At 42.0% G+C, this 27,599-nt stretch overlaps 1 protein-coding gene across 2 annotated transcripts in view; it reads left to right on the top strand.

Moving 5' to 3' along the window:
• The first annotated feature begins 5,882 nt into the window (after positions 1–5,882).
• Positions 5,883–27,599, top strand: part of EZH1 (enhancer of zeste 1 polycomb repressive complex 2 subunit) — a 31,257-nt gene continuing 9,540 nt past the window's right edge. The window contains exons 1-15 of one of the 2 annotated variants that reach the window (XM_034639818.1): positions 5,883–6,627; positions 11,600–11,691; positions 12,768–12,895; positions 13,008–13,136; positions 14,580–14,699; positions 16,076–16,196; positions 17,568–17,744; positions 18,572–18,674; positions 19,154–19,317; positions 19,697–19,788; positions 23,097–23,277; positions 23,528–23,724; positions 25,434–25,525; positions 26,380–26,420; positions 26,913–27,038. In XM_034639818.1, the coding sequence (XP_034495709.1) occupies positions 12,779–12,895; positions 13,008–13,136; positions 14,580–14,699; positions 16,076–16,196; positions 17,568–17,744; positions 18,572–18,674; positions 19,154–19,317; positions 19,697–19,788; positions 23,097–23,277; positions 23,528–23,724; positions 25,434–25,525; positions 26,380–26,420; positions 26,913–27,038 (1,660 nt within the window). In that variant the 5' untranslated portion in view covers positions 5,883–6,627; positions 11,600–11,691; positions 12,768–12,778. The remainder of the gene's footprint in view (positions 6,628–11,599; positions 11,692–12,767; positions 12,896–13,007; positions 13,137–14,579; positions 14,700–16,075; positions 16,197–17,567; positions 17,745–18,571; positions 18,675–19,153; positions 19,318–19,696; positions 19,789–23,096; positions 23,278–23,527; positions 23,725–25,433; positions 25,526–26,379; positions 26,421–26,912; positions 27,039–27,599) is intronic. The other variant, XM_019802724.2, reaches the window with a different exon arrangement.

The raw sequence follows: 27,599 nt of genomic DNA, 5'->3' as shown, positions 1-27,599 counted from the left end.
TTCCAGGCTCAGTAATGTCCAGACCTCAACTTGCTTTGGAGCTGCCTTTGCCTCTAAGTGTTCAGGGAGGGGTCTGGCACTTCAGCTGGCCCCATCAAGGCCTGGGCAGCAGCCCCAGTTTCTGGTGACCTTCATGCAGGCTTTTAGGTTGTGCTTTGCTTTGTTTTGTTGTTTATTTCTGCACAGCAGGGTGGCCTTTCCCTACTTCTGGGTGGGAACTGGGGAAGGGGGGAGGGGGAAGGGAGGATAGTTTGCTCCCATCTCTGCAGCTGTGTTTACACTTCCCTGTCAAGGACTGTCTGGGGCCCAAGCTTTCCTTGGTCCCTGTGTCCCCTCGGAGAAACGCTATTTGATATCCCTGTGGGCTTTACAAAGGAGGAGCAGAACGAGCCCAGGGTCACCATTCAAAGCAACCTGGAAGGAGGAAGGGAGGAAGGTTAGAAGGGAGAAAGGAATAGTGGAGAAAGCACTGTTTTGAATTCTGGGAAGCATCATCTTCCTGCCTTTCTACCAGTGGCCCGAAGACCAGCAGGGGACAAAAGTACACTTAGAACTCGACAGCCCCAAAAGGAATAGAACATGTGACGTGTCATTTCTAATCACTGGATTGAACAAAATCTTGTTTTGTGATGGGGATGTGAGTGCACAGAGCAGAACAGTCTTCCCCAAGGCTTCACTGGGGCCAGAGGTCAGATACAGCATGTTAAAGCCAATAAGATCATGTTAAAATACATGCAAATTAAAAAGGATTTAAGAAAATGGTCAAGTAAATAACGCTCTTCTTCTCTGGGGAGCAAGTTGAGCTGGTATTAATCAGTAGTATTGCTGGACTCTCGGCCAAGCCTGGGAGAATGGCTGCCAAGGCAAATCATGCATCAGGTTACAGAAATTAAACACATAATTTTATTTTTCCGCAATAAGGAACTTTCAGAAAAAGAACCAGCCCTATTAGGCTCCTCAGCACACTTTGTCCAGTTTCGTTCGGCCCCAGAGGCCTCCAAGTTAAAAGCAAGATGAGCAACTGGAGGCCAGGAGTGACACAGTTATTCCTTTCTCCTATTAACTGCCTGGGGGTGGGGTTGGGAGGAGTGGGGCAGGGGTGATGGTACTGTTTTTCAAAGGTCCAGTTGCCAACTACTTGCCAACAGTTTTTCTATGAATTTATAGGACAAAGACCTGAAGGGTTGGGAAAAAAAAGTTATAGAGGAAGAGAGCTGGCCAAACAAACATTGGCCGATCGTGTGTCATGGACCACAGTCTTTAAGAAAAGCCTGGTCTCAGGAAAAAAACGCTCTCCCATCACAGTGAGGAGGAACCAATCAACAAAATTTCCCCAAGAACCCCATGCTTAATGGTGATATGAGAAGTTGCTTTTAAAATCCTCCAGTGCTCAAGGATTACTAAAGCTTGGTTTAGTCCTGTGTCAAGTATCATGGTGGATAGGATAGGGGTAACAGCATGGGAGTGAGCATGAAGTGGTACTGGGGTTGAAGCAGGGAGAGAGATACAGGAGGGCTGGGAGGCGTAGTGAGGGGGTGCACTTAAAGCTGGGCTGCATGACTCTGATCTACAACTTTGAGGGAAACCTCCTTACCATCCTTCCTTTCTGCTTCAAAATATTTCTGTAGCCATATAGTCTTTGTTACCACACAATTTCTTGTATCTTTTGTCTTGTCACTTGGCTTACTCTCCTAAAGCAATGCTGTCCACTCCCATGGTGTTAGTTACCTGATGGTTCCCATCTCTCTTCCCAGTCTCAGTCTTGACATCCAGATCTTTTGAACATCTCAACTCCTTAGATAATCTTTTTTTAAACCTGCTGCCTCTGTCTCCCTCTTTTAACCTACCTTCTTTATTTCAACAATTATTTCTGTGGCATAACAGCTGTGAAACTTGGTTACACAATGGGATCACTTGGGATTCTCTTAGAATTCTTAAAGCCCAGGCCATACCCCAGACTAATTAATTAACCTCTCTGGAGGTGGGAGGCAGGCATCAATAGTTATTAAAGCTTGCCGGGTGATTTAAATGTGAGCCACACTTGAAAACCACGGGTCTAGAAAGCAGTGGGATTAGAAAGAAATATTACTGCAAATTGCTAAGTATGAAGGAATATTTGCTTTGATTTGGTAATCAGATAGAGGCAAGAGGAAAAAAGCAAAGCCAAAGTTTCTGATATAAGGAAAAGAACACTAAATCTGGAATCCAGAGACCTGAGTTTAAGACCTGACAGAGAAATTTTTCATCTGTGTAAGGGAAGTCTTTTAAGTTCTTTAGGCCAAAATAGTATTGTATGTAAAACTGAAATCCTCCCTACCTATTTCATAGAGTTATGAAGATTATCTGAAAAAAAATGGGCATTACAGGCTATTGTAATTATGCATTTGGAGACAAATTCAAAGTGATGTTATTTTTGTATTTTAAGTTTTATTTCTTTAACTTTATATTTTGAATTAACTTCAGGTTTACGAAAGAGTTGCAAGTGGTAGACAGTTCCCATATGCCCATCAGCCAAGTTCCTCAAATGTTGAGGAAGTACAATTGCCAAAACCAGGAACTGAGATGATAAACTACTTTTGACTAGTCTACAGACCTTACTCTAACTTCATCCATTATCCCACTGGTGTTCTTTTTCCCCAACCAGGATTCAATCCAGAATCACACATTACATTTAATTGTCCTGTTTCCTTAGTGTCTTCCAATCAGGGACAGTTTCTTTCTTTCTTTTCTTTCTTTTTCTTTCTTTCTTTCTTTCTTTCTTTCTTTCTTTCTTTCTTTCTTTCTTTCCTTTTTTTCATTCAGATTTTATGTATTTGTTTGACAGAGAGAGAGGGAGCACAAGCCCAGGGACCCACAGGCAGAGGCAGAGGGAGAAGCAGACTCCCCACCAAGCAGGGAGCCCAACCTGGGGTTCCATCCCAGGACCCTGGGACCATGACCTAAGCCGAAGGCAGGTGCTTAACCTACTGAGCCAGCCAAGTGCCCCCTCACACTTTCTTTGTTTTTCACGACCATCACATTTTTAAAGATGCTGGCCAGTTATCTTGTAGATCACCCCTTATTTTGGGTTTGTCTGATGCTTCCTTATGATTAAAAGCAGCTTATGCATTTTTTTTGAAGAATACTACAGAAGGGATTTTGTGCCCTTCTCATTGCATCATATTGAGGGGCGCCTCATAACACTATCTCTCAGCACTAGCGATGTTAACTTTGACCACTTGCTTAAGCTGATGTCTGCCAGCTTCTGTCCTGTAAAGTTACTATTTTTTTTTCTTTGTAACTTACAGGTATTTCATGAGGAGATACTTTGATACAGGGCTATTCATTTGAATCTAAGTGACTGGGACAACTTTTGACAGAAATGGGGAAGTCAGGTGTAAATAAAGCAAGAAGGATAATTTAGAGCTCGTAGACGGGTGTTTGGAAGTATTTGGTAGGTGTGAGGGATCAGTATGAAGATGTTCAGGGTTGGTTTCAAATGCTGAAGCGAAACGTGGCTTGTCGCCAGCCTGTAAAGATGTGCAACCTCTAGATAGGGTCTCCGAGAAGATATTAGTAGCTCTGGGAGACTCCCCGAGAGCCCTTCCTGTCCCATGACAAAGCCGCCTTGGAAACCGTCGGGCTCCGGCTGCAACACCTCGCACTCCTGAGTTTGGGGTATTGGCGCCAAACAACAGACGTGCGAAGGAAGCCCAGGTGGCCCCACGGGAGGGGCGCGGGCGCCGCAGTGCGCAGGCGCCGGAGGAGGCGCGGGGCGGGGCCGCGGCGCGGGGGCNAGGAGGAGCGGCGGGGGCGGGGCCCGGGGAATGGGGACTCCCGTTGGAGGGCGGGGTGGGCGGGAGCCCCAGAGCGGAGAGGGCACGGGTGGGCGGTGGCACCTGCGGGGGCCTTAAGCGAGGTGAACTCCGGGGGACTTGGGGCTGTTTACGGGGAGGGCTAGATGTGGGGGCTGTTTGTGATGACTTTGGGGGGGTGTTGAGGAAGGGGTGTCAGTAAAAATAGGGCTGGGACCAAGGTGAGGCGAAGGAGGTTCCTTGGCGCAAAATGAAAGGGGGCGCTCACTTTCGGGGTCCAGCCGGTGCAGAGTGCCTCTTCACGTTTTGCGCGCTAGGCGCCTCGCACGCCTCTTCCCCAGTCCCGGCCCCGAGTAGCAAGCTGGCTGCTTCTCTCTAAATCTGGTCTGGCGCCAATCCCTGCCCACCCCAGAACTCTCCTGAGGATCGAGGGATAGAAGGGGAATCGCCTTGAAGCAAAGGCAAGGTGTTGTATTTGGGACATGGCAGTTAGGAAATGCGGGATAAACTTATTTCTTACTGAGAAATTGTTTCGGGGGCGGGGAGGGGAAGGGATGTAGAAGGATGTTAGTGCCCCGGTGGAATTTGGAGAGTGGGCTTTTAATAGGTGACCTGTAGCATTGTAAATGGGGTAGCTGGGTGGCGAGACTAGCGATAGAGGGGCGCGGATGAGGGAAAAGAGCCAAGGTTGACGAACAACTGGGTGTGTGCAAAGACGGCGTGGAAAGTGTGGTCTCTTCTCCACGGTTACTGCAGTGATGCCTTTGAAGAGAACTCCCACCCCCACCGGTGCTTTTAAGTTTAGGAAACCGGCACTGAAGGAAGTTTCCAGCCGGAGAAGGTGCTAACTCTATCAGAGGTTTCTGTGAGAGCTTGTCTATTTTAAGCCTTGGAATCCCCAGGGTCGGGATGGTGTGGCAGTGATAAAAGAGATTACTTACTTACACAGAAGAAGGTGTATGTTAGGAGATAAGTACTTTTTTTCCCCCTTTTAAACACACTTATAATAAAGGAAAGGACCATCTATAAAAATGTAATAATACTGTTACGAGTGTGTGTCTCACAGCCACTGTGAATTAACTCTCCGAGGCGGGAATGTTTGCCTGTTTTATTCACTGATACACCCTTAGCACATAAAACGGTGCCAGGCACATTGTTAGGTGCTCAGCACATATTTGTGGAATAAATAAATAGTCGGTAGATCTCTGGAACTTGGAGTCCGGAATTCTGGATCCTAGTTCTGCTACTAACTGGCAGAGTACTTTTAGACCAATCATGGAACTTGATGCTGAAGCATAGCCTTGAAACTCCCTGAAGTGGAAATGACCTGTTCACTGTGGTGTTACTCTAATTCTCTTTGAAACAGCAATAGAATAAGGAGACTCGTATTAAAAAATGAAATTTTACTCCCAAGAAGACTTTCGTGAGAAGGGAAAAAGTGAGAAAATGTGGTCAGACTTGTTTCCCTTATACTTAACTTGCCTTTGAACTAGCATGCCTTTTAAAAACAATGTAAAATAATCAATTTCGTCTATTTAATTCTCGAGATAAAAAAATTTGATTTCCTTAGTCCTGTGGGTAACAGCTCCTGCCCTTGCTTTGTGCCATTGAAACACGTAACTCTTCATTTCATTAAGTGTGTCTTTTTCTTGTCTTGGACTAAGTGTAAAAAGTTTCTACTTGCTGACTATCAACTTCCCAAAAAAGGTTTGAGGCAGCAACACTAAAAACACATTTTCTACATAGGGTAGTTAAAAACTAAAAAAAAAAAGAGAAAAAAAGCATATGGAGAAAGGTGAAGAGAAGGATTAGGATTGAGGGGGAAGGTTTAAAAAGGAAAAACTGCTCTTAAGGAATGCCTCCATTCTAGAAAGTCCCTAGCTTTTTTTTTTTTTTTTTTTTGTAATTTGTTCAAACAAGGGGTGCCTGGGTGGCTCAGTCGTTAAGCATCTGCCTTTGGCTCAGGTCATGATCCCAGGGTCCTGGTATCGAGCCCCAAGTCTGGGCTCCCTGCTCAGCAGGGAGCCTGCTTCTTCCTCTCCTACTCCCCCTGCTTGTGTTCCCTCTCTTGTATATCTCTCTCTGTCAAATAAATAAAATCCTTAAAAAATAAAATAATTTGTCCAAACAGAATATCTGAATATTGGTTCCTTCCTATCTCTTTACTCCATCAACCTGTCATTTGGGACCTCAGTGCTCCAAACCTTAAAGTCATGAATTACTGAATGGGTAGTTGGGGTTTAGTGCCTCTCATGTGTTGTGCTTTCTGACACACTTGCCTTAATACTTTGATTTGAAATGGAATAACTATAAAGTCTCTTTATTAAATGATAATGAGCAATCACTAAAGATTAGGCTTTGTGTTAGTGTAGTACAGAACCAGCCAAGGTAGGGCTCTAACCTGTTAGGAGACTGCTTTAACTCTTCTAAGTCAGCATTACATATCCTGAGAGCCAGCATTTTCCTATGGGTCTCCTAAAGACTAATCCTGCTTTGATTTTTATCACATTTTCTCCTGTGCAAATGACCTGATTCTCTTAAACAAAGCTAAAAAATATTAATGCTATAATTTTCCTTTAAATAAGAATTCAGGATCACAGCTTCCTGTTAGTAAGGTTCTTTCTACATGCAGAGTGCCAGAAGCTCAAACTAATAACAAATGTAAATACCTTGGAGAAGTGAGAGGGTATAAATTAAAGATGTGCTTAAAAATCCTAATTGCAGGATCTGTCAAGCTGTGTACTTAGCCACAGAGTTGATGTTAATGGAATGTTGATGACATTGATGATCACCAAAATGACTCAATTGTGTGTTTCTAGAGCTCTTTGCAGAGGTAGGTTCACCCCTATTGTTTGTGTTTCAACTCCACCATGAGCTAAACAGGAAAGAATGAGATGGAAAATTAAAAAATCTACAGTGCCATCTGCCTCTGAAGCCTTACTTAGCCTGCCGTTTGACAAAATTACTTGTTGTAAAAGAAAGTAGTAAAGATGTTGAATGTACCCCAAAGAGAAGCTCTTTCTGCAAAGGGGTCCCTTTATGTGGGTGAAAGAACTTCATAGTTTGGAACTTTTATATGCTGATCTCAACCTCTCTAAATTTAAGAATATTGTTCTTTAAATGTTGTATCTCCAAACATTTCAATGAAGTTTTCCCATTTCCAACTAGTGACAGACTACATTCCAGTTTTAGCCTCTGAAACAAATTGAGATCCAATTTTCTGGGGAAAGATTTCCGTTTTTATAAGCTTTCTTTTTTTTGTGGAGATTTGACATGTAGATAAGGTAAGGTTTTTTTTTTTTAAGATTTATTTATTTTGGGGGGGAGAGGAGAATCTCAAGTGGACTCCCCACTGAGCACGGAGCCCAACAGGGGGCTCAATCCCACAACCCTGAGATTGTGACCTGAGCTGAAATAAAGAGCTGGTTCCTTAACCAACTAAGCCACCCAGGCACCCCAGTAAGGTAGTTCTTACTTCCAATTATCAATTTAAAAAAATAATAAACTTAATTTTTTAGTACAGTATTAAATTTGCAAAAAAATTTTAAGGATAGTAGGAGTTTCCGTAGACTCCATATTCAGTTTCCCCTATTACTAACATCTTACATTAGCATGCAGGTAACATTTTTTTTACAGTTAATGAACCAATATTGATCATTCTGTTATTATTCATTGTGAAGTCGCTCAAGGTTTTGTGCTTTTTAAGATTTTATTTATTTGAGAGAGAGCATGAGAGAGAGAGAGAGAGAGATCATGAGCAGGGGGAGGAGTAAAGGGAAAAGCAGACTCCCCACTGAGCAAGGAGCCCAATGCGGGACTAGATCCCAGGACCCTGGGATTATGACCTGAGCCGAAGGCAAACACTTAACCTACTGAGCCACCCAGGTGCCCTGGCTCAAAGTTTTTTTAAAAGGTGGAATTGCCTACTGATTTTTTTAAAAGATTTATTTGTTTATTTTAGAGAGAGAGAGAAAGGGAAAGCAGGGGGGAGGTGCAGAGGGAGAGAAAGTCTTAAGCAGACTCTGCACTGAGCTTGGAGCCTGATGTGGGGCTGGATCTCATGACCCTGAAATCACGACCTGAGCTGAAACCAAGAGTCCAACATTTAACCTGCACCACCCAGGCACCCCTGACTACTGATTTTTAATAGTAAAGGTCTCTAGAAAAATTATTGGATTAATCTATCATCAAGAAAGACTTATTTTTTTCTTTAATCAGCTTTACTGAAGTAAAAATGTACATATGATAAATTCACATTTTATGTAGAGTTCAGTGAGTTTTCATAAAAGTGCAGTCATATAACCATCACCACAACCATATTATAGAATATTTTCGAGTCCCAAAGAAGTTCGTTTTATGCTTCTTTCCTTGTAATCCCTTTCCCCAACCTCAGCCCCTGGCAAGCACTGATCTGCTTTCTGTCACTTAGATTTGCCCTTTGTAGAGTCATTCTAGTAGAATGCGCTATAAGTAGAATCATATAGTACATAGTTTTTTGTGTGTCTGATTTTTTCCACTTAGCATAATGCTTTTCAGATACGTTGTGCATGTGTAGGAATGAGGAAATCTTCATTCCCTTTAATTGCTGAATAGTATTCTATCCTATATATATACTGTAATTTGTATCCATTCAGCAATCCATAGATATTTGTGTTGTTTCTACTTATTGGCTATTATGAATAAAGGTGCTATGAACATTTTTGTAGAGGTCTTTGTGGGGACAAATATTTTCATTTCTTTTGGATAAATAATAGAAACTATAGTAGAAACTATACCAAGTTGTATGGTAAGTATATATTTAACTTTATTTAAAAAAAAAAAAAAGCTAACAAACTGTTTCCCTAAGTGGCTCTACCATTTTGCACTCCCACCAGCAAGGTACAGGGATTCCAGTTGCTTCACATCCTCACCAACAATTGATATGATCAGTCTTTTTTGGGTTTTTTTTTATTTGTTTGTTTGTTTTTAAAGATTTTATTTATTCGACAGAGATAGAAACAGCCAGCCAGAGAGGGAACACAAGCGGGGGGAGTGGGAGAGGAAGAAGCAGGCTCATAGCAGAGGAGCCTGATGTGGGGCTCGCCCATAACGCCGGGATCACGCCCTGAGCCGAAGGCAGACGCTTAACCGCTGTGCCACCCAGGCGCCCCTGATCAGTCTTTTTTGATTATAGACATCCTAATGTGTGTGTCGTAGTCCATCATTTTGGGTTTGTTAGCTAGTTAGTTTGTTTGTTTTAGGAGACAGAGAGCACACTGGGGGAGGGGCAGAGGGAGAGAGAGAATCTTAAGCAGACTCTACACCCAGCACAGAGCCTCACTTGGGGTTCGATGTCACAACCCTGAGACCATGACCTGAGCCGAAATCCAGAGTCTGATCACTTAACCAACTGAGCCACCCAGGCGCCCCCATCATTTTGGTTTTAATTTGCATTTCTCTAATGACTAATATTGATATTGAGTATCTTTTTGTGCAGTTATTTTCCATTCCTATATCTTTTTTTGGTGACGTATCTGTTCAGATTTTTTGCCAACTTTTTATTGGGTTATCTTATTATTAAGTTGTAGGAGTTATATATATATATGTAAAGGCTCATTCTTAAATTTCTTGACCAAAACAGCATATATTTTGGAGTTTATTTTCAATGTTTAAGTGAATATAATGAAAAGCTCTTAAGTACTGGCCTAGTTCTTGACTGGAATGTGAATGGTTGTTGTGCATGTGTCAGTAACTAAAGAATCCATCTGGTAGAAATATGAAGTATTTTTTGTGTGCCACTCCCCTTGCCCAAGATGAATGAACCGATTTCTCCAGATATGTTCTACTGAATGCTGAGTTTTTGTTTGTTTGCTTTTTAAATTAAAAAAAAATCTTTGAAGTGATAGTTGTTTGTCAGCATGCAGATGCTAGGAGAAACCATCTTACAGCTATGTTTCATGTGTTTATTTTAATCATACCTATCTGTTCCAAACAGTGTCTTGTCTTCCTCATACAGTCTGTGGGGGCTGACTAACTGCCAAATAAACTTTTAGAGACTTTGAAGACCCATTAAAAAGCCAGGCAAAATAAATATTGGCGCATGATCACATGAGATTCAAATATCACATTAATTATAAAAGGAGGAAGTGTGACTTACTTTACATTGTAGTTGATTAAAATTCAGTGGCATTTTTGTGAGTATGTGTTACACTCCTCTGGCCAAATAAAGCACTTGAGTAAAATTAGAAATGGTGCCATTAATTATTGGACTGTGTGTCCTGTCATCTCTTTTGACAGACTGCAGGTCACATTTCAATTATAACTCCTTTCTTTAACAAAAATATGGATATTTTTCTGTGGCCATCTGTAAGAAATCTATACACACATACCCTAGCAGCTGTGGATTTTGTTCTTTTCCATTCCCCAGTTTTAAATGGACAAAGCAACCTGACATAAGCTTACTATTGCAAAAAGGGAAACGTGCCCCCCCAGAAATGGGATAAGGATAGCAGTTCAAAACCAATTTTTAGGAGGTTATGAAGTCTCACTGAATTATGATCTATAACGTTTGGGCCTCAATAGGAGTAACCTAAGGTTTCTGAGAGAGGCAGTTTTGTCCTAGATTTGAACCATTTTTTCATTTTCTGAGAGCAGACTACTATTATGCTTGTTCAGGACAGAAATTATATGAGCAGTGTACTTAATATTACACATGAGCGTGTTGTATGTACTTAAATAGTTTTATCATTTAAAAAAAAAAGCTCCTCTTTTGGCCCCATTCCATGAGGAATGAGAAGTATTTAAAAGACGTAGGAGGAAGAGAGATGATGCAATTTGTGGGAAAGAAATTCAAATCTGTTTAATTTTTTTGTTTGTTTGTTTTTGTTTTTGTTTTTTGTAACCCAGCACCTTAGCAGTCTGGGATTCAGAATCTTAGATTATGCTATTGTTGTTTTGTTCCCTTCCCCCAGAGAGATAATATTTAACTCACAGGGAATTCTGTTTTTAAGCTCTTGAATCACTTGATTGAGTTAATAGTAAACACAGTGAGTCTCTCTGCTTCTTTGCTATGCTTTCCTTACTTTATCCTCTAAATTTAACATTGCATTACCCAAATCCATTTGGTTCTTCAAACGAAACAGTCAGGTGTAGGCCCTTAAAGTCCATGTGCATGAGATATTATGATCATGTCTGATTGTGACAGATGTGAGACAGTGGGTTAAATTTTGCTGTTTTCTTATCGATGCTGTCATTTCTTATGGGGAAAAACAGGTAATTAAATGTGTCTTTAGAAGAAATATGTTCCTAAGCTCCAAAAGAAATTTTTTTTTTGTAAAATTTTAAAAACAAGGCCTGAAACTTTAGTTTCTCTTTCAAATTTTGGCTCTTCATAGCTCCTTGTAAAGTTTTCATTAACTTAAAATGCTAGGTGAAATGAATAGAAATAGTTCTCTAAGAAATCTCAGTAGTTAATATAGAATAAAAACATAACCTTATAGATTTTATTGAATTTTTACATGTACTTAATATTTGTTCTTTATCTAAAATAACTGATGGGTCTGCTGGCTGAGCCTAGAAATTGGTTCAGAAAAGCAGAAATGTGAACTTGGTAGTTGTGAAAATATATTTGCACACATGACTGGAAGGATAGAATTTAATAAAAGAAAGGACAAATGGCATCAAGTATGATTGGGGCCTGACTTACATGTAGAAATAGTGATAGCAGAGACCTTAAAGTCTTTGTAGTTCTGGGGGAGCATCCTGAATATTAGGGTCAATAATATGCTCCATTGACTTAAAACCACTGTCTATTCTCTTTTGAAAAGCTGAACATTTGTTTTGCCTTTGTGTCTTGCCATTCCTCTGAAGAAAAGAAGGTACATTGTAAAACCAGACACTTCCCCTTGCATTCTATGAGGTAGGTAGAAGTATGTTACAGTAAGTACTTTTTTAGAACTTTGATCCTTAATTCAACACCCCCCCAAAAAAAGTGATTTGCAGGGTTGTATTTCTATGTGTCTTCCTGTTGACTTAGAGATGAGATTATGCTGTTGCCGTGTCCTACCTTTATTGCTAGGCATGTGGTGGGGTTCAGACAATTTGGCAGGTACAGTTTTGTAGTGTGGGTGGATCTTTCCATGAAGCTCTTTTTTGTTGTTGTTGTTGTTATAATTGCTCTATTTTATTGTTGGTTTTTGTTGTTAATCTCTTTGGGTGCCTAATTTATAAATTAAACTCTATTGTAGGTGTGTGTGTGGAGGGGAGAAAACATAGTATATGTAGGGCTCAGTACTGTCCATGGTTTCAGGCATCCACTCGGGGTCTTGGAATGTATCTCCTGTGGGCAATGGGGACCACTGTACTTTGTTCCTTCTTCCATAGCAGGAGTCTTCTGTTCCATATGCAAATTTTGCATGAAGCTCCTTTCTTTAATTAATTAATTTTAAAAAATATTTATTTGAGAGAGAGTGAGGGGGGAGGGAGAGAGAAAATCTCAAGCGGACTCTGGGTTGAGTGTGGAGACCAATGCGGGGCTTGATTTCACGACCTTGAGATCATGACCCAAGCCAAAACCAAGAGTTGATTGCTCAATTGACTGAGCCGTCCAGGTGCCCTGAAGCTCTTTGATATTAACTTGATCCCTGCTGAACATTTCTCTTAGTCAAGGTATTGAGTAGGCTTCCAAATTTCCAAGTAATCCAAATTCCCAAATATCTGTGAGAGAACTTCCTGAGTGCTGAATTAAAAACAAGATACCACAAGAGGACAGAGGCTGAGCTTTTTGGTGATCAGGCCAGGAACTGCTGATTAGAAATCTTTTTTTTTTTTTTAATTGAAACCTTTTGTTGAGCTCACAGATGTGGGTTCTTTAAACAGTGTTTTTATGAATAAATGCGGTGGGAATGGAAGCATGACTGACCATGTTTATTTGAGTTTGAGGAATTCTTCATTTCCAGGCAGTAAAATGCCTTTTCTCATGCCTGACTCTCTTAGATTACAGCAAAATGGATATGCCAAATCCCCCAACTTCCAAATGCATCACTTACTGGAAAAGAAAAGTCAAATCTGAATACATGCGACTCCGGCAACTGAAACGGCTTCAAGCAAATATGGGTGCCAAGGTCATAAATAACCCCCGGCTTATCTGTTTTGATATATTGATCCAATGTGGAGGGCTGGGCTTTTTAAAACTCTCTTTTGAAATCCTAACCATTTTCCCCTTGGCTTTTCTAGGCTCTCTATGTAGCAAATTTTGCAAAGGTTCAAGAAAAAACCCAGATCCTCAATGAAGAATGGAAGAAGCTTCGTGTCCAACCTGTGCAGTTGATGAAGCCCGTGAGTGGGCACCCTTTTCTCAAAAAGGTACTTTCAGGTGTCTAAGCTCAGCCTTCCTGGCTTCCTTGGACCAAAGTTGTTTGTTTGTTTTCTGTATTCGTGACTTATTAGAAAGTAAGTAAGGATAATGGATATAGCTATTATAGTCAGCTTTGAATAACTAGGATGGTAAATCTGTAGCTTAAAGAAAAGCCTATTCACCTATTATTCTCCTCAGTTAATGAGTGTAATCATGAGTGGTTGGGTTTTTGTTTGTTTGTTTGTTTTGTTTTTTAACAGAAAAACAAAACATTTAGTGCCTGCTTTCCTGGGCTCTGTGTACAAGCTTCAAAACAACCTTGTTTGTGCCTTGTTTGGCACATCTGGTACTTTGATATTGGAAAAGGAGTGCCCAGGATAATGGACAGGAATATACTGATCAAAGGGATATTCCTTGTTATAAATCTAAAAATCATCCTAGTTTCTTTTTTTTTTTTTTTTTAAGGTTTTATTTATTTATTTGACAGAGAGAGAGAGACAGCCAGCGAGAAAGGGAACACAAGCCGGGGGAGTGGGAGAGGAAGAAGCAGGCTCCCAGGTGGAAGAGCCTGATGTGGGACTCGATCCCATAACGCCAGGATCACGCCCTGAGCTGAAGGCAGACGCTTAACGACTGAGCCACCCAGGCGCCCCTCATCCTAGTTTCTTAAGTGGTAATATTTTTAAAAAGTAGGGGCGCCTGGGTGGCTTAGTCGGTTGAGCGTGTGCCTTTGGCTCAGGTCTTGGTCCCGGGGTCCTGGGATCAAGTCTCAGATCGGGCTCCCTGCTCGGGTCCTGGGATCAAGTCTCAGATCGGGCTCCCTGCTCAGCAGAAGGAGAAGTCTGCTTCTCCTTCTCCCACTGCCCCTCCACCCCAGGTCGTACTCTTTCTCTCTCTTGCTCTCTCTCCCTCTCAAGTAAATAAATAAAATCTTTAAAAATAAATAAATAAAAATAAAATAAAATAAAATATAAAAGTGGGTAGTGTATTGAGAGTAATTTCCTTTTCCAAAGCAGAATATGACTATAATTTCTGTACTGGTTCTCTTCCCCCTGTACTGTCTCCATCACCTCTGCAGCTAAGTTGATGTCAACTGTCTTAAAGTTAAGGTCCTCAGGAAAACTTCCTCATCTCCTAGGACTTTCAGAGGCCCTTTGCTGTTGTGTACCACCCAAGGAACCCAGCAGTTTTAAATTGAAATAAGCACCAGTTGAGTGTGCGAGGCACCGTGCTGGAGTCTGTGGGCGACACAAAGATGAATGAGAGCGAGCTCCGGCCTTGCAGAGGTTTATAGTCCAGTGGTTCCTTTTAGGAGCTGATTGTTACAAAGTCCGCAGCCTCTTAACCTGTAAGAATTAGAAGACTACTGGGATCAGTTTGGAAGGAAACTACAGTTCTCTCTTGGGTCGTGTGCTTGCCTTGCCCTCTCCATGTCTTTGCTTATATTTCAGTGTACCATAGAGAGCATTTTCCCAGGATTTGCAAGTCAACATATGTTAATGAGGTCTCTGAACACAGTTGCTTTGGTTCCCATCATGTATTCCTGGTCCCCTCTCCAGCAGAACTTTATGGTATGTATTGAAAGCACTGGGGTAATTGCGTAAACTGTATGATTTTCTTATGTTAGTATGCTGGCACTTCTCTTAGGGTAAAGGTTGTCAGATTATTCTTAAACTTTGGACGTTCAGGGCAGACTGTTTTTGTAATATATTTACTCTTAATCAATCTATCTATCTATCTATCTATATATATATATATTGCGAGTTGTTCTAACTTGTTAGGTTTTGTGCTCTCTGAAGTGTACTTTCGAGTTGATAGTGGTTCTTTTTTGAATGAATGAGACTGGGCAAGACTCCAATTCTCCCTTACTACTTTGGCCCAATTTTGTAACATGTGCAGTTAAATGCAGTCTAAACCAGACACTTGAGGCTTAAGCAGGTTGACATATCCCTGCTGATGGAGCAATCCTTTCTGAACCCCCTAAGGCAAGATGCTATGACAGCAACTGAGATAGCAGAGGTGCACAGGGACCCTGAGCCTCTCATCTGGGCCTTTATGCTGATTCCTACTAGGATTAGTTGTTCTGATAATCAGTCCTCTCTAAATACTGCCATTGCTTATCATCTGCCTGGTGACAGTTCTGCTGACTGGAATAGGATATAGGTTTACAAAAGGGAATCCTCTCTTAGAATAAAACTTCACAGTAATTTTACTTAATACCTGGGGAATTAAGAATGACTGTGTTTTCTGCAGAGCAACAACAGTAACAAAAATCCATTAGTGTTGTTTCTTTAGCCAGGAAATATTCATAGCTCATGCTGTAATTGACTTAGGTTCCCACTGAGTGTGATTGACATGAGTTATAATCATGGTTTTATATTATGATTATGGGAGGTTAGTCTTAGTCTGTATAATAGAATATCCAGAAACTTTATGGTTGCCCAGTTTCTGTTCTAACTATTCTAGTTATACTGCAGATGATACTCTTGGAAGCCTTCCTTTTCATCTGTGTGTCTCCACTTATGAGGAGAATTAGAATTGAAGACTTTTTAGACTGTTGTTTAAGTGATATTTGTGCCTATTTTACAATGATGTTTAGTAGATAAACTTAGATAATAGATGGAATCACTGTGAATAATAAGTCTGCTGTCAGATTCTAGATGTTGGTGGAAATATCATTGTTAGTATCAGGCTAAACATTTGGTAGCTGATATCCTCAAGTAGTTAAACTGACTTTTTTTCCCCTAAGAGTAGCATTTCCCCCTCCCATTTGAGGTTTTCCTGGCAAAACAAAATGGCCAGTCTTTAAAAATGCAGGAAACTCTGTAACCAAAGGCATTTTCAGGAAATTGAAGCAGCGAAAAAGGCCCAGCAAAGAGTCCATTAAACAGGAAAGAGAAGATGCATAGTGGATTCATGGAATGAATCACATCTGATTTGATTTCAGGTAGAAGACGAGACAGTTTTGTGCAATATTCCCTACATGGGAGATGAGGTGAAAGAAGAAGATGAGACTTTCATTGAGGAGCTGATCAATAACTATGATGGGAAAGTCCATGGCGAAGAAGGTAGTGGTGCTGGGCTCTTTGGGAGAAAACTTTTTTAAAACAGTGCCCTTTCTTTGGTATGTCATCATTTTGCTTTTATCTGCTGCCTCGTGGGTACAGGCTGAAGAATATTTCAATGTCATCACATGGCTAGCAGTAAAAATTTTATATTAAAAATGTCCCTTGTCAAATTTTATTTATTTATTTAAAGGTTTATTTATTTTAGAGAGAGAGAGCAGAGGGAAGGGCAGAAGGAGAGGGAGATAGAGTCTTAAGCAGACTCCGTGCTGAGCGCGAGCCCGACACAGGACTTGATCCATGACCCCGAGATTATGATCTGAGCCAAAACCAAGAGTCAGATCCTTAACAGACTGCACCACCCAGGCGCCCCCTCAGTTAAATTTTAAAAGGAGTTGGGAGCACTGGGTGTTCTATTGCAACTGATGAATCACTAAATTTTACCCTTGAAGCTAATAATACACTATATGTTAACTAAATTGAATTTAAATTAAAAAAATTTTATAAAGAGAAATGTAAAGACAAAGGAGTTGGGACATAGAAGGATTATGCATATATATAGTGATCAGTGGCTGGAGAGGAAGTTTAGTGCACAAAGAAGTATGATCTTAGGAGTTTTCCATAAATCCAGCAAAGCCATTTTGTTCTTCATTTCCCTTTCTCTGAGAATGGCAATGAGCATGATCCCTCTGTCTGTCTTTGATCCAGATATACCCTGGATCTCCCAGAAATTGTTTATAATATTCTGACTATCCTGAAAGTGAGTTATTTGGATTTAGTTGTAGTTCTAGAAAAGGGCGCGAATGTGTAAGAAGTGGGAAGATAGGGAGAGACTCCCCATGGCTTTGCAAACCTATGGCCTCACCAGCTGTTTTGACACTTGTGGGTACTGTTGAAAATGCATTTTCTACCCACAGCGCCCCCTCATGTTCAAAGACTTTATCCTAGGTTGTAGTGTAACCCCATATAGTATGATTTTAGGAAGGTAATGCTGTCTTTTGATTCAAAGAAGTCACTACCAAGCCATCAGCAGCAAAACCAAATATATTTTCATGTTATCATTCTTTATCTGTTCCATTTGTATTGTTTGTACACTTTTTGAGATTTTGGACCGTAAATACAGGTCGTTCTGTGACTGAGGAATGAACTACCCTAGTGAGAATAAAGCCTACGTAACTGGATTTCCCACTCTAGCCAGCTGAACTGTTGCCGTTGTAAGAGCCAGTGAAATTATTGTAATTTCCTGGTTGTTCATATAAAAATGTACATATGTTATATCTCTGGGCCTCAGGAGTGAACACAAGAAAACCTTTCTAGAAGGACTAATGGAGCATGAAACGATCCCTGCTCATCCATCTAATCTTTATGTTCCAGAGATGATCCCTGGATCTGTCCTGATTAGTGACGCAGTTTTCCTGGAGTTGGTAGATGCTCTGAATCAATACTCAGATGAGGAGGAGGAAGGGCACAATGACACCTCGGATGGAAAGCAAGATGACAGTAAAGAAGATCTGCCAGTAACAAGAAAGAGAAAAAGACACACTCTTGAAGGTCAGTACTCCATTTTGAAAGTGACAGGGAGAGGGAAGAAGCAAGAAACAGAAAAGATTGTCAATTATTAAAGGCTGTTGATGCTTCTTGTTTGGTCCACTTAAAGGGAAGACAAAATAGTGTGTTTGGGGAAACATGGAAAGTTATAAAGAAGAAAATATACTTATCCTATAATCTTACTACCAAGGAATAACCAGCATTGATATTTCCTTCTGGATCTAAAAAATTGTGACACAAAGAATATATACATACCGAAAATAAATATAACGCTGTATGTCAACTATAGCTCAGGTTTTTTAAAGTACATATGTAAATCAACATGTTTATATACATCATGTGTAATGGGATTGTGCCACAGACACACCCATACACACACACACACAATTTTACTTTTTATTTGATCTTCTATCGTAAGCATTTTTATGTTGTTAATATTTAATTAGCTTAATGTTTAATTATGTTCTGTGTTATTTAATCAGATGTCCAGGGACATAGTGTCACTCTCTTGTTCTTCAGCACCATCATTACGATGGCATTCTTCAATATTCACATCTCGCCATGAAAACTCCTGTTTTCCCCCCTAGTTTCCATCTTGGACTGTGGGTTTTGTCATCAATCTATACATGACTTTGATTTCCTTATTACTGGTCGCCTATTAGATAAGTCCAGGTAGCACTGACCTTCTTTATATGTTCCTGAACAGTCAGTGGTTAGGTTAACAAAGCCACTCTAATCAAAATGCTGCGACAAAAGGGAAAATGACCAAACAGCTTTGTTTGCATGCTCTGATTATAGAACTCAGGAGTCTTTTGTCATTTCCAATTCAGGCAACAAAAAGAGTTCCAAGAAACAGTTCCCAAATGACATGATCTTCAGTGCAATTGCCTCGATGTTCCCTGAGAATGGTGTTCCAGATGACATGAAGGAGAGGTAGGGGTAGCTGTCCCACTCAGGCCATGTAGAGTGCTCAGGCAAAACTTTTATTCAAGCCTATTTTTGGTTCATAAAAAGCCTTGTTTCTGGTAAATACACTGTGATTTGCTTGCACTTCTGATTATTTCCTGCCTGCTTACCTCTAAATGCCCATTCCCATATCAAGGGTCACCATTTGCTGGATTTTGAATAAGTTTGGGCAGAGAACTTTTTAAATTCTGCCATTTTTCTGGAGAGTTACTCTAGCACCATAGTTACCAAATCTTACCCTCTCTTTACTTTCAGACATACGCCCAGCCCAGCACAATTGCAGTGACATATCCACTTAGTTACACACCCTTCCATCATCGAGGAGACCCATAAAAAACCCATCTTCCCTTGGCAGGCTGTACCTGGATGACTGTCAGTGTTCAGTCTTACTTTCTCAGTGAAGACATTTCCTTAGAAGGAATTGTTATCTCTCTTTTTAAAAATAGGTATCGAGAGCTAACAGAGATGTCAGATCCCAATGCACTTCCCCCTCAGTGCACACCCAACATCGACGGCCCCAATGCCAAGTCCGTGCAGCGGGAGCAGTCTCTGCACTCCTTCCACACACTGTTTTGTCGACGCTGCTTCAAATACGACTGCTTCCTTCACCGTGAGTGGGGCGACTCTGAAATGTTCTCCTATTCCCCATCCCCAAACTCCATTTCCTTCTGTTTATTCAGTTAATCATATGGAGTTCCTGGCTTCCGTTCTGATAACGGTTTTACAAAGGGCCAGTTCGATATTTACTTGTTCAGTTGTAGTGCGATATGCTTTGCATGGTCAGGACAGAATAACCAGCAACCTAAGTGTCCCTGAGTACCTATTAGCTTTCAAAGGATTATTGATGTCAGAAATGATTAAATTTTGTGCATCCTGATGGTAGCTGTTTATATCTAAATTTTCCCACAATGGCTCCCTAATTCAGTTTTTTTCTTCCCCATCCTATGAAGTGGATAAACCATTGGAAACAGTACAGTTTTGTTTTCCAGCTTTTCACGCCACCCCTAATGTATATAAACGCAAGAACAAAGAGATCAAGATTGAACCAGAACCATGTGGCACAGACTGCTTCCTTTTGCTGGTATGTTGGGTTTTTTTTTTTTTTTAAGTTTTATTTATTTAAGTAATCTCTACATCCAACATGGGGCTCAGACTCATGACCCCAAGATCAAGAGTCACATGCTTCTCTGAGCAGCCTGGCATGCCTTGCTGGTATGTTCTTAAACTGTTCTGCCATTGTTAACTCTTGAAAATTTAGCAGGAAATGGTCCTTCCGTTTTTTGCTCCTGGGAATACAAACCAAATGAGCCAATATGTAGCACTCTGGGAGTCATAAAGCACAGATAAAACATGACTTCTACTCTTTTTTTAAAAATCCATTTAGAGAGAGAGAGAGCGCAGGGTGAGAGGCAGAGAGAGATTCTCAAGTAGAGTCCACACTGAGCACAGAGCCTGAAGTGGGGCTCAATCTCACGACCCTGAGCCGAAATCAAGAGTCGGACACTTAACCAACTGAGCCAGCCAGGTGCCCCATGACTTCTGCTCTTAAGGAGCTCCCAGATACTAAGGACTGTGAAGTTAGTCTTATGGAGTGAGGAGTGCATGTATGTGACAGCATTTTCTTTGGTGTCTTCCTGTAAATGCATATAAACATACGAGAAATAACACTTGAAAGCACTGATGTCTCATTGTAAGGTAAACAACCAGATGCCAGATGGACCTTCCCTGATGGACAGAGTTGGATGCAGCAGCATAAATTCTCCTGCATTCATGTGGAAAGGCAGTTCGCTTAGAACTAGAAAGGAGTAGGTTCACTCGGACTAGCCAAAGACAGAGTTTTGCTTTCTGCATCATACAGTGAGGGCAGGTAAAGAATAAAATACCTTGATAAAATTTCTGCTACAAATTAAAATTAGGTTATACAGCCAAGTGCCTTTTGGACCATCTTTAGTGAGAAAATAGAAGAAAAGATGATAGAAAGTGCCACTGGATATACATATGGAAAATGAGTCATATGATAATAGCAAAAGAACAAATAGACTTCGTCTGATTTATTTTCTCCCTGATGTGCTTTGACTCCTTCTTGTGGGCCAAGTACCACACTGGCCCTGGCCATATATTATTTTACTTTCGTGCTTCCAACAACATCCTGAGGTAGAGAAGCTATGGTTATTTTGTCCAAAATTTGTTAATGTCTCAGTGGTATGGCAATAATGAAATTCAATCTCTGGTCTAACTCTACAAGCCGTGCTTTTTAAATTACTCTACACTTGGGACACCTGGGGGTTAAGCATCTGCCTTTGGCTTAGGTCATGATACCAGAGTCCTGGGATCGAGCCCCATGTCAGGCTCCCTGCTCAGCGGGGAGTCTGCTTCTCCCTCTCCCTCTGCCTCTCCCCCCACGTGTGCTCTTTCTCTTTCACTCTCTCAAATATATAAAAATCTTTAAAAAATTAATAAATTACTCCACACTTTTAAAAAGTACACCATGTTATATCAACAGACCAGCATTTATATGTTGTCCCTCTCACAGCAGTTACCCGGGAACCCTGTACGTGCTTCACAAAGATGCTGTCAGTGCCCAAAATGTATGTCTCTGCACGTGTGTTTCACGTACAGAAATGTCTGTGTAGTTTTTCTTTTATTGCTTTTTAGAAGTCAGTCCATATTCAACTGTAATAATTGACTGATTTCCCCACACACATTCTATTAAGAACATTATCAGTCATGCAAAGAAGGTGAAAGACACCTTTGTCTTAGATTTCCTTTGTCTTAGATTTAATGACATTTTTTCCATATTTGCTTTGCTCCTCTATTTGTGTCTGCGTCTTTTGCTGAGCCGTTTGAACACGAGTTGCAGGTATTGAGATACTTGTTTGCAAAGTATTTCAGCATGCACTTCCTAAAATAAAGATATTCTCTTATATAATCACATTATTACACTTAAGAAAATTCACAAGAATTTCATAATATCATCTGTCCATTCCATATTTAAATTTTTTTCAGCTGTACCAAGAATAGCTGGATTTGGGGTTTTCTCTAAACCAAGGTCATCCAGTCACGCATCATGTTTGGTTATTACGTCTTTTCAGTCTCCTTTAATCTCAAATCATCATACCATTTTTTTTTTTTATATATATCCAGGCTCATTGTCTTGTAGGATACTGTTCCCTATTCTGGATTTGTCTGTGGTTTTCTCCTGGTGTTATTTAACTTGTTTCTCTACCCTCTGTTTCCCATGAGCTAAAATTAGCTCTGGAGGCTTAATTATGTTTATGTTAAACCTTTTGAATTAGAATAGTTGGGAGCCATGCTGTGTGTGCACAAGGTAGCACAGGAATCTGGTGTCGGATTCAGTTAATTTTAAAACTTCTCTTTCAGAATTTCCTTTAAGGCCTATAGGATATTAATCTGAATATCCTTAGTAATAGTAAACATTTATCTTTTACATGTAGATTTGGTTTTCAGAAACAGCTAGAAGTATTCAGAAATCAAGTCTGATGAGAAGATGGATGGATGCTCGAGCTGAATGATAGTTATTTGGTCTCTCTCTCTCTCTCTTTTTTTTTAAATAAAACGTAGCTATGAAGTAATGAAATAGTATCCTTCCAAGTTTAATATACTGATTTGGAGGGAAGTTTTAGAAATGAGTAGTGATATTGTGTAAATTTAAGGACTACATATTTCATTATTGAAACAGAAACAATGCAGTAGAATAAAAAGAACAATGTGGCCTGGGGACAGGGAACCCTGATTCTTGTACCTATTCTGGAACAATGAGCTATATACTAATACATGGTATGCATATATGGTATAATATATTAGTATATATACTATATATATAATATTTATTACGTTAACACTATACCGTATATTATATACTATATAATATATTAGAATATATACTAATACGTGGTATGTATAGTATAAGAGAAGCAGGTCCTTTCCCCCCTCTGAACCTCATTGCCTCATCTACAGGAGAATGTGTTCTCAAATTCTGTGTAGCTGACATGCAAATGGGTTGCATAGATTATATCTTTTTTTAAGCTTACTTTATAGGACAGCTCTTCTGTGGAGAGGTATAAATGTACAAGTTTTAGAATACTTCTTTTTAAGGAGGCTTCACACCCAGCATGGAACTCACAACCATGAGATCAAGACCCAAGCTAAGATCAAGAGTTGGATGCTAGCCCAACTGAGCCACCCAGGCGCCCCTAGAATGTTTGTTAAGCAGCTTTTATATGGTCACACTTACATGGTACAGAGCCAAAAAAAAGACAGTCTCATTGCATGTAAGCACAGGTGTTAAAGAAGGTGGTTTGTGAGGATGGGATGAGGATGGTGACTCTGGGCCTCTTCCGTTTCCCATTGGTAACGTGTCCATTGCAGGAAGGAGCGAAGGAGTACGCCATGCTTCACAACCCTCGCTCCAAGTGCTCTGGTCGTCGCCGGCGAAGGCACCACATGGTCGGTGCTTCCTGCTCCAACACTTCAGCCTCTGCTGTGGCTGAGACTAAAGAAGGGGACAGTGACAGGGATACAGGCAATGACTGGGCCTCCAGTTCTTCAGGTATACTGAACAGAAAATGATCTTTTCTTTCTGCACAAGGCCTCTGGTAAACGCAGGATCACTGCCTAACACTTAAAGTTACTACCTTTTAAAAATGGTTAGTTCTTTCTACAGCTTCACCTGTAGGCAGTAGAGACCAGGAATATTTTTGTTCCTAAAAGTAGCATGAAGTACTTCAGAGTCTGTGGCAAACTGTTGATGACAGCTGTGTTCTCTCTTCTCTTGTTTCTCTTACCTTCTTCTCTCTTAGAGGCCAACTCTCGCTGTCAGACCCCCACGAAGCAGAAGGCTAGTCCGGCCCCACCTCAGCTCTGTGTAGTGGAGGCACCCCTGGAGCCTGTGGAATGGACTGGGGCTGAGGAATCCCTTTTTCGAGTCTTTCATGGCACCTACTTCAACAACTTCTGTTCAATAGCCAGACTTCTAGGCACAAAGACGTGCAAGCAGGTACTATCAGAGAAGAGCAGGGACATGCGGGGCCCTCCTTTCATCCACTGCTCTGTCAGCCCTTTTGATGTCTTGTGTGGCTGCCCGTCTCAAGGGAAGCTGTCTTAGGCTCAGTCCCTCATGAGTGGGTGCTTCTGGGCCACGAGGTGGGTTTTCCAAACATGGGACCTTTGGCAAATGCTAGGCCTGGAAGTGCTTGGGGATCTGCTTTCCTCCTTGCTGAATTGTTATTTCTGCCTCTAGCCACTCTCTAACTCTTCTGGATGTTTCTACACTCTTTTAGCTTTTTTTGGTCTTTGTTCTTTGTTTTTGGTTCCTGCCTTTCTTTCTAAATGTGTACGCCTTTCCTAGAAGGGGTTCCCAAGTCTTTCAGGGGACCTTCTTATCTGGCATGCTCCTGCTCCTGCAGCTGCCACTCCCATCCCCTCCGTCAGTCTCCGCAGTTGCTTTTTCCTCCAGATGTTCTATCGCTAGGCTTTTCTAATTGCCACCCCCGATGGCTGGGCCTGGACTGCAACCTTCTCACTCATGCCATTGCTAGAATCACAGTCTGGTAGCAGCCACTGATGCTCTGGAGGCAGTGGGACCTGGTGTCCCAGTGCCCTCCATCTCTGCCCAGCTGCAGTGAGAAGACAGACTGAAGAGCAAGGACAGGGAGTCACCAGGTGTTAGGGCCGGCCTGTCCAACAGGAAGGGAACACCAGAACCGTACCATGCTGCTTAGCTCCCTGACTTCTGGAGGAGTCTCTGTGGCCTCTTCTTCATGATACCTCTACTTAGAACAAGCAATAGAACCATAAAGAGAAGTGCCCTTTGCTTTCATTTTGGAGCTCATACCTATTTCCTTGAGGCACAGGTTCTTAACCTAAAAATCTACAGAATCGTGTGCAACACAATTTTGTGTGTATTTTCCCAAGAAGAAGATTTATACTTTTCGCAGAATCTCAAGAGGGCCTATAGCCAAAAGGGAAAAGAAAAAGCAAAAAACGAATGGAATAAGGGAAGAAGCAGGTTGAAAAGAAGCCAGCCTTCCAGAAATGCTGGCTTACTGAAATAGACAAAGCTCTGCCCCCTTCATACCAGCAGGGGGAGCTAGTGGTTAGCCAAGTGGTGCTGCTTGTGCCCTCTCTTCCACTCCTTAACACAAGGTACCCAAAGTCTCCCTTCTTAAGAAGAGACAGATAACGTTGGTAAGAATCATCCCACTCGGGGCTTGGTAGGCAGAGGTGTCAATGAAAGCTACTGACCAGGAAAGTTGTAATTGTGCTCAATGTTTCTCTTTTCTCGAGTCACGCTAGATAGTTAAGAATTAACCCCAGGGGGGCGCCTGGGTGGCACAGCGGTTAAGCGTCTGCCTTCGGCTCAGGGCGTGATCCTGGCATTATGGGATCAAGCCCCACGTCAGGCTTCTGCTATGAGCCTGCTTCTTCCTCTCCCACTCCCCCTGCTTGTGTTCCCTCTCTCGCTGGCTGGTCTCTATCTCTGTCGAATAAATAAATAAAATCTTTAAAAAAAAAAAAAAAAGAATTAACCCCAGGGCCAGTGATGGGATATCCCAGTGCCACTGTGTCTCTCCCTGAGCAAAGAGTTGCCCAGTCAGCCGTCTTCGAGCTCTCCAGAATGCTCCCACGCCCAGCACCTGGTTGGCTCACTTATCTGACCACCTGGCTCAAGAAGGAGTGACAGGTCCCATTGGATTTCTCTTCCAGGTCTTTCAGTTTGCAGTCAAAGAATCACTTATCCTGAAGCTGCCAACAGATGAGCTCATGAACCCATCGCAGAAGAAGAAAAGAAAGCACAGGCAAGGGTTGGACAAAGGACTTTCTGTTCCCTGTGCTCTGACCTCCCCTTGGACTCCCCAACTGCCTCCCTCTTGAGTGTAGCATTGCATAACTAAAGGGTCAGCCTTCTCCGTGCGCGCTGTGGGTCCGTGCCTTGGACCAGCCCTTCTCCCATCCCTAGATGCCATGGACCAGGAGATAAATGTCTGCTTTCCCTTTAAACTCCTGGCCAGTGGACATTTCTCCTCGTTGGGTGGTTAGTGACTACTGTTCCCACTTCTCAACTCTGACCAGAGTTTTTTCTTCTGGCACTTGTACTGTTTTTCTAAGTTGCATAATAACACTGTCTTTTAGCTAGCCTTTGTGTAGAGTTGGAAGGTTTTTTTTTTAATTCAGCATTCTGCCTGTCTTGGTTCCCTAATGACTATCACCTACTGAAGGAAGGAACTGACACCAATTCTAGATAGAGAAGGAAGTCCCTGTAGCTTCTTCTCCCTTTCAGTCCCTTCATGCAGCAGATTCCTGAGAAGTCTGCCCACCTCCCCATCCTGCAATTCACCACATCTCCCCTTCCCCAAAGAGAAGGAGGGAGGGGGGAGGAGAGGGAGAAACAATAGCATTATAATAGACACAGAGGGTTGGGTTTTGTGTTTGTTTTTTAGACATCTTTGTTGTTTATATTTAAATCTTGAAGCATAGAGCAGCTGGACTCCAGCTGGACTTTCGCATCCAGGGCAGAGGACTTCTGTGAAGGGATTTAGGGAGGATACTCCCCACTCATCAGAGTCCCTCAGAGCAGGTCACGTCGTTATTTACCCAGATCTGCAGAGTTCCCCAGAGCCATGACCCAGGCCCATGCCTCTCTCTTTTTCAGATTGTGGGCTGCCCACTGCAGGAAAATTCAGCTGAAGAAAGGTGAGTTGCAGCAGGGCGCTCTTGGGCAGTTCAGCCTGAGGTCACACCCCTGGGGTCCCCGCCCCCTTCCCACCTGCAGCTGCACTTGTTGACCCTGCACTGCTTCCTCGGGCTGCAGATTTCCCTGCAGCAGCTGAGAACAGCTCAGCTTCTCACTGCAACTGAGAGCACCTCTTCGGAGGCAGAGTCGTGAGCCTTGTGGCTTCTGACTTGCATAGTGGGCCATTTGCCAGGTTCCAGACTTCGTTTCATGTTTGGAATGGCTCTTCTGCGTTCTGGGCCATTTCCACACTCTCCCCACAAAGAACATCTCCCCATGGTAGCTGATGGACAGCCATCGTCTCTGAGTGTTACTCACTTCAGGTGCTAAATGTGTGTCCAAGATGATGGCCGGGATAGCCTCCACCAGTCGGGGCCGTTGGACAGTTGGGAGGGAGGACAGCTAGGGGGTGCGGGCACAGCAGTGATCTGGTCTGTTCTTTTCTCTGCTAGATAACTCTTCCACACAAGTGTACAACTACCAGCCCTGCGACCATCCAGACCGCCCCTGTGACAGCACCTGCCCTTGCATCATGACGCAGAATTTCTGTGAGAAGTTCTGCCAGTGCAACCCAGACTGTAAGAGTTCTCTGCTTTCCCCTGTAGTCCTCCCAGACGGTCAGCCCTGGTGCAGCCCGCCTTTCCCTCCCAGCCTGCGCCCCTTGCTGCCTCTGGGCCTTCTGATGTTCTCTCTGCTGTGTTTTAAGCATGCTATAGAGGAAACAAGATACTTAAGATCTGGAAAGGTCGTTTTTTAAAAACCCGTAGGTGTTCGATTCTAAAGCAACAATTACACAGAAATCAGAAACGTTCCCATCTTTACCTTCCAGGGAAGAAATAAGAAACGTGGGAATCTTTTTCCTTCAGGCGCAGTCACAATCTCCCTTTCTAGGATGTTGTGTTACAATAGATATGGGTTCCGATTCTGTACACGATTTAGTTTACTACTTGGAGCTTTCATATCAGGTCTATCTGGCTGTCAGCAGAAGTAGGACAGAGGCTAAACGTGCTTCTCCTTCACTTCTTATCGCACCATGCCCTTCCCTGCTCAAGGCTGAACAGTTTGATAACAGCCTCCAGAGCCTGCAGAACTTGGTGCCCAGGCAGTTGTGCTGGAAGTACCTTCTAACCTATAGCAGA

Source organism: Ailuropoda melanoleuca, chromosome 13 (genome assembly GCF_002007445.2).
Source record: "Ailuropoda melanoleuca isolate Jingjing chromosome 13, ASM200744v2, whole genome shotgun sequence".
In the NCBI taxonomy this organism is placed as follows: Eukaryota; Metazoa; Chordata; class Mammalia; order Carnivora; family Ursidae; genus Ailuropoda; species Ailuropoda melanoleuca.
The sequence above is the reverse complement of the archived record's forward strand: the minus strand, read 5'-3'. Positions and strand labels throughout refer to the sequence as shown.